Source organism: Nestor notabilis, unplaced genomic scaffold (genome assembly GCF_000696875.1).
Source record: "Nestor notabilis isolate BGI_N333 unplaced genomic scaffold, ASM69687v1 scaffold27033, whole genome shotgun sequence".
NCBI classification, from domain to species: domain Eukaryota; kingdom Metazoa; phylum Chordata; class Aves; order Psittaciformes; family Psittacidae; genus Nestor; species Nestor notabilis.
The window spans coordinates 1-7,348 of record NW_009923739.1 but is presented as its reverse complement, the minus strand read 5'-3'; the positions used below and the strand labels follow the sequence as shown (position 1 = coordinate 7,348).

The following is a 7,348-nucleotide window of genomic DNA, read 5'->3' as shown; positions in this document are numbered from 1 at the left end:
CCTCCTGCTGATCATAACCAAGCAGCACATACAGATGGCGCTTGACTGTGTTGAAAGCTTTAGCACTGCTGATGTCCGACTCGGCACTGCTCTCATCCTTCGCCATGAACTTCATTAGTACAGTGATGAGCTGGTGTACCGTCTGGTGATCAATCCCAGCATCCTCTGGCAGCAGGTCTTTTATTGTGTTATCATTCTCTGGGGAGGGCTGTCCTATTGGTACAAGACACATAGGTATCAGACCCTGGATAAGACTGTAAATACGGTACAGAATCCACCAGAATCTTTCTCCGGAGTTCAGTGCACAATTTCTGCCTAAATACACATGGTGACATCACAGGAGATAAGCTGGCATTTCTGAAGGCATTGGTCCTGTTGCCTCAGGCTCAACAGCACAGTAACACCTATGGTGTACAGTGACAACCACTTTTCAGCTTTGCCATGTTTAATGGAGCTGTTTATCTTCCCATCCCAGTGCATTTCTGCCAAACTGAGTGTTATTCCTTCACATCTATGTGTTAAAGGAGAATAGAATCCCACTGCTACCGAATTCTCACCTGGCCTAGTTTTCAGTGTTTCTTCAGCAAACGTTAATAGGCAACAAAGGTAGGAGATATAGAGAAAATTCTAACAAATTAGACTAAAGAAAGAACAAAGACTTCCCTTTTTAGCATTGAGTCCATATTTCTCTCAAATAACTTGGGCCAAAATGTAGGCACTATTACATTTTTGGACACTTTGTATTATATCAAAATTTTGATGACTTTTTCCCAGAAAAGAAACCTAAGACTTGGTTGAATCGAAACAATCAATCACTAAAATTTTGCATGGGAATATGACCACGTGAAAAACGAGAGGCTACTTACAAAGTACAAGGAATCCTGGGTGCTGGCTATCAGTATCCAAGCAAAACAAACACACTGCACTGGGCAAGTATTTAAATTTTCATACTACACTTTTTTTTTTTTTTAAATACCGTACTTCCAGTTATTTTTAAGACCATTTATTATTACTAGAATTCTCTGGTAAATGCCTTTAGAGTTACCCTTTTCCATTTCATCCTACGTGTCAGGCCTTTTTTAGTGCTTAGCAGTTCCTGAAGTTCTACATTAGGCTAAGACTGAATTCATGAAAAGCAGAAGCTGTTTCACACATCAGTGTATCAGATTCTTTTTATTAAATAATTCTAAACAGTAAGTATGTTATTCCAACATGCTTTATTTAAAAACAGTAGTTTGTTAGATGCTTCTGTATAAATAAAATGCATTATACATGCATTATATGCAAACTAAATAAGAAAATGTTTCCTCTAGGATAATCAAAGGGAACAGAAAGTATTCTGATGGCATCAAAACAGGGAGATGCTTGAAAGTTTTTTATTATGCCACACTACAACTGTTAATAATTAAATATTACTAAAATGTATTCTGATGTATTTTCTGGTCCATGGTTAAAAATCTGTTTAATAGCGAATAACTGAGATAAAGCAAGCTGGTATGAAGGATAAATCCTTCCAACTATTGGACACAGTCCTTACTTTTGCGAGAACAGCTGAAGTTGAAGTGTACGGGACAGACCCTACAACCAAGATCAGCTCAAAGTATAACCTTAAAATTGTTCCTGTATGTCTATGTTAGGGCTACTAGCCAGCAACTAATATCCACTCAGTCTGTTAGTTACTTACATGCACTGTGGCTTATGTAAATCCATAGCTATATATTTGTAGCAAATGCTAAAAATTATTTTAACATTCTGATTTACCCATATTGTCAACATAAGATGCTATTCTGACAAGGAATTCCTTTGCTGGTACAACTGCATCTGTCTTTCTTAGGTTCAGCACCATTTGTAATTTTTTAAAAATAATTTTTAAGTATTTTAGGTTTTATTGGTGGGTGAGCAAAGAGTTTTGTTTGCTTGGTTGCTTTGCTGAGCACAGGAGAGAGTTGGGTTCTACGATAGGTGAAAATGAAAACTAGAGGGGGAAATTTTCAGAATCACTTCTGTTAAGAATAAGTAACAGTAATTCTGTTAAGAATGTCTGGTCTCGTGTTGGTAAAAAGGAACAAAGAATTTCAAATTACATAGCATTTTTTATTCCCAACAGTTTTCACTGGGATTTTTTATTTATAGAAACCTCCCATCAAAATGAAACTTTTGGTAGACCAAGATTTGCACATGCAAAAAGGAAACAATGCATTCTGAAATAATAAGAATCAGAAATACTGCAAGTACCATTTTCAGAAGCACATTAAAAAAGTATATAGAAAATAAACTTAAGCTTTCTGGACATAAACTGAGAAATCATCTTTCCACATGTTAAACGTGGTTAAAACTTGCCATGAAATTGTATCAAAAAGACACTGCTTTCATAAAGATGATATTAAACTATTTTCCTCAGCCTACTTATTTTCATCTCTATTATATGTTGTGAGATTTTCAGTAAAACAAAGAAGGACGTAAGATAAAATGAGTCAAAGCAGCAAGGGGCTCTAAGTAAATTCAGGTTCTTCAAATAGATTTCCATGAGTAATTAAACTGAAAAGATTAACCTATTTTATTTTACTCGCTGAACAATATAATTTAAAAACTCAGTGACAAAATGCTCAATTTTGCCAGTATTTTGTAATACTAACACTAGTTAACAGACACTTTCCAGGACTTTTCCAAGACAGCTATGGTCTTTTTACAGTAGCTATGGTAGCTTTTAACCCTCAAAATGTGTGTGCATACATATATAATTCGTGTGTGTGCCTACATACAAAATATGTATATACATACACTCATATCCATGCCCAGGAAAACCCTCTCACATCACCAACCACACAGCCTGCTGGCGAATATACAGCCATCATTCCTGAATTCAATCTACCCTTATGCCCACAGATTCATGTCTTTATTCACGTGTCACTTAATTCAGACCCATTTAGTTTCAAATTACTTTAAGGAATATCACAATATAACATAAAATCACAATTTTATCATGCATCATCCCAATTATGATCCCTGTGGCTATCAGTTAAACTCTCTAAGTGACTGTCCAGGGTACAGCAGAGGCTACATGAACAAATCATGATCCTGGTGTTTAATCCATACAGAATGCACGTTGGTTCCAGCTTGCATTTGCACTGTGCAGGGATTATGGTTTTAGATCTAAAAAGAATGAATGAGCACCAGGACTGGTTCATTTGAGTAGTGTGTATGAAATAATGTTTTTCTACAACAGATCTACAGCCTATGTCTAGGAGTCAGTTAGTTCCTTAGATGAATCACACATGCTCAGTACTGTCAATGCAAAGTGTTAAAAACTATAAGCCAAACTTCAAAAAAAATTATTTTACAAAAAATTAAAATTTTAGAAAGAAATAATCAAAGCTGGGCAGGAAGAGAGTGACAGTCCTTTGTATCCTAGTTTCCAAAGCATCTATGATGATTTTGAATCATATCATCAGACTTTTCTTCAGTGGTTACTAGCTACATGCAATTTTTTATATATACATTTTTAGTGGAAACTTAATTTGAAGCTTAGATTAATTACCTGAGCCTGGAAACTGAAGCCTTGAAATACCAAAATACATCTAATAAAAATCACAATGGCTAGCAGTTCCTACTGTAAGATTGACACTTCTTATGTGACAAGTTTCTCTAAGCCTAGTATATAGCAGGTGAGTGGTGCCATCAAACGAAGAACAATCACAGAATCACAAAATGATTGAGGTTGGAAGGAACCACCAGAGGTCATCTAGTCTGATCTCCCTGCTCAAGCAGGGCCACCTAGAGCACATTGCTCAGGATTGTGTCCAGATGGTTCATGCGTATCTCCAGGGAAGGAGACTCCACAGCCTCTCTGGGTAACCTATTTCAGTGCTCAGTGACCCTCACAGTAAAGCTCTTCCTCATGTTCAAGCAGAACTTCCTATGATTTAGTTTATGCCCATTCCCTCTCATTCTGTCGTCTGGCACCACTGAGAAGAGTCTGGACCCATCCTCTTGACACCCTCTCTTCAGATACTTACACTCTTTCATCAGTCCTGTCATTCCTCCCTCTTCCCCACCCCAAGTCTTCTCCAGGCTGAACGGGCCCAGCTCCCTCAGCCTTTCCTCACACAAGGGATGCTCCAGACCCTTAATCATTCCAGCCCTTCACCAGACTTGCTGCAGGAGCTCCATCATTCAGTGACATGTCTGTTCATTGAACCCTTATTTCACTTGTTCTCTCTATAAGCCTATAACAACCCACACATGTTCTGTAAGGAACTGGCTGATTTGCAGCTCTCACTGGACTAATATGAGAGACTTATATACTGCTTATTCATAAGCTCTCCTAGTTGATTTCACAGCTTAGTCAGCATCCACACTGGCAAGGTATTTTCCTTTCAGCTGATCACTCAGTAAAGTTGATCTGTTCTGATTCTGAATTTGTATCTGATGGAAATACTTTAAGCCTTGAAGAAGGAATGTGAAAAGATCTGAATCTGAGATTTTTAACTCCCAAATGGTCAGTCTACACAGGACTCAGACCAAGAACTGTCAGCAGTGACAATTATTTAGAAATTACTTGGATCCTGAGCTAGCTATTCTAAAAATGCCTGGCAAAAGGATGACATCTTCACAAAACTTCAGTAAATACAAAATAAGGAACTTAAGATGTCTATAAGCATACAGAGGAGACAAGCATAATTTACAATACTGACAATCAAAAGCATTCTGTCTCCTGCCTCTAAAACCTGAAGGTCAAAGATCAAGCTGAACAGAGGTGACCCATGGAGCCAGCCTGCTGAAAAAGTTTACTTGTTCCTGTGGGTAATGAAACACAGGAGGCTGAGGCACCAGCATAGCTGACTGCCTCTGAATAATCGCCTCCCACCCCTGAAGTAGTATTTAGAACTGGGGGCAGGTTTCAGTACAGATCGAGAGCAAATCTTCAAATTACACCTTTTGGAACCATGCTGAGACGTGACTCACTGTGCCTTGTAGACAACTTCTATCTTGTGTAAGTTTATCTCTTGAGTCAACAAGAAAGCCATCGCCTGCCTTCTCCTGTTTATCAGAACACTCCCTCTTGTCAAACCTACCTGGTGTTTGCTCTGGTGTTCCTCCAAGTGTTGGAGCAGACTGCTCATGTCTGGTCAAGCTCAAAGCTAAAAAAAAAAAGAAAACCACCAAAACAAACAAAACAAAAAACCAACCAAACACAAACACCACAAAAACAAGAGCAACTCTGTTTAATAAGGCAATACAGACATCTTCAGCATATGTTCAGTGCTAGCGTATTTATATTCATTTACTCATGCCCTGTTGTCAGGCTGCAAGTCTGACATTCGAAACAGGTCACGTGTGCCCTACAGATTTTGTGTACCATGTTCTATAACTCTAGTTTTCTCCATCCGTCAGTTCTGCTGGTACTAGAGTCACCACACAGGAGCCCCTATTCAGGATCAGAAATTGGTCAAGAAGGATTAAGAGTCCCCAGATATTTTGTGATGTTTGTTTTGGAGAAATTACCTTTTAACTTAACAGTTCGCCAGCACCCAAGTTTGCATATTTTATCAGTTCTTATTATATGGGTAGGAGCAATGTGTGAGGTCCAATTTGAATATAAAAATTAATCTGTGTTTCTGAAACTCTCTAAATGAGGACAGGAATTTCTGCTGTTCCTGCTTGGAAAGATATCTGTTCTGCTATCCATACAAGCCTATGGTTTTCCAGCACCTCGATCCTCCTGGATGTGCAGGAAGGATGTGTTGCATGGATATTGTTTTCTTAAAAAAGGAATTCTGAAGATACTCTAAAGCTCGTTCGAGACATTAAAAGTTGTTTTTAATAGCATATGCTGCCTATGCTGGCTAATAATTACAACTAATAAATTAGTAACAGGATTTTTTCTGTAAATACTGTATCTATTTTAGACTAAACTGCTATGTATCAGCCACAAATTAAAATCTATCCACAAACTAGTCTTGGAGCATTTTGTTCTGGCATTTTAAACAAACACAGCATAGGCATAATGTTTGTTTATGTTCTTTGTCAAACTCACTAACTTGTCATTACCTAAATAATGCCCAAATCAGGCAGAAACCTACTGCTATCCCAACTGGATAAATATGGACAATTCCGATGTGTACCCAACAGTAGGATATGACCCTAAGGGAGAAGATACAGGTGTGTCACAAAAACATAAACAGATACTCAACGAATTTTGGTGGTTAAGGTTTCTGGAAGGGAGAGCGCTCTCTTTGACTCCACTGGTCCCTTCACACTGTCCCTCAGGGAACGCACACTCTTCTGACGATTACGTGCGAAACGAGCCCTCTTGATCTTCCACATTGCTGCATCACTGAGGTTGGCGACATTTGTCCGGACAGCAGTGATAGCTTTGCAAATGCAATTGACCAAGTTAGGATTCATTCCACAGCACGGTGAGGCCCTAATGCTGTTAAGTGCCAAATGCAACTGGGCCCCAGGTCCCACTCAAGCCAAGAAAGGTTCACATGGGCTCAAGGGTCCATCTGCAAGGTACTCATTTGCATGCTCTCATTCTGAAATCCATAAAACCCCAAATGGCACAGTTGTTTCAAAATTTATGCTGTTATTCCTTTCTTTAGAGATTGGACAAAACCAGGTTCTTGAAAGCAAAACCTGAGTTTTAGCCTAAGGGAATATGAGGTGCCCTCTACTTAAAATGGCAGAAATCTCACAAGTATGGATCACGTTCAGTGCACTCATACCCAAATGTGGCCTCTAGTGTTGCCTCACTGACCTCCTGTCCTGCCTACACCTACCATCCTGGATTTGAACAGTGCCTCCGAAGTCTGTGAGTGTGCTTTTCTACACTCATGTCTATAGTGCATTCAAACCCTTTAATTATGTGAGTGACTAATGCTGGTGAGCCCATCCCTTTGCGACACTTGTGTCTCTGAAAAGGTAAAGAGAAAGGTTAAGAACAAACCTGGAAAATACCTTTTGCATATTTTAAATGTTAAATCACTCCCAAATACTCAAATGTAGGGTCATATCTTTAAATAAGAATATTTGAGAGTGACCTACATCTCTCTCAGACCCTTGCAGGCAGCTGAAATTCCATAAGCTGATAAAACGCAATCATCAGATTGATTCAGACTCTGCTTACTTGTTGGAAAAGGGAATTCTTTGTTGCAGTCCAGATGAAGCTGTGCTTCCAGAGACAAGGTCTCAAAGCGATTCACAAAGAACTCCCAGCTCAAAGCTGGAATATCCGCTTTTAGAAAATGAAGTAGCAAAAGCTTACTAAGAATCGTGGGCCTGTCCTTGACAACTGTGTCAAACTGGAAATCAAGGCAGAGGCAGAGACCCTACAGGGCGGGGGGGG

At 39.0% G+C, this 7,348-nt stretch overlaps 1 protein-coding gene across 1 annotated transcript in view; it reads right to left on the bottom strand.

Annotated features, from left to right (window-relative positions):
- LOC104403993 (protein unc-79 homolog) overlaps positions 1-7,343 on the bottom strand; it is a gene marked incomplete at its 5' end in the record, with an annotated part of 27,667 nt that extends 20,324 nt beyond the window's left edge. Inside the window, 3 exon segments of the mRNA XM_010012310.1 lie at positions 2-213; positions 6,195-6,374; positions 7,130-7,343. Coding sequence (XP_010010612.1) covers positions 2-213; positions 6,195-6,374; positions 7,130-7,343 — 606 coding nt within the window.
- Between the last annotated feature and the right edge of the window lie 5 nt (positions 7,344-7,348).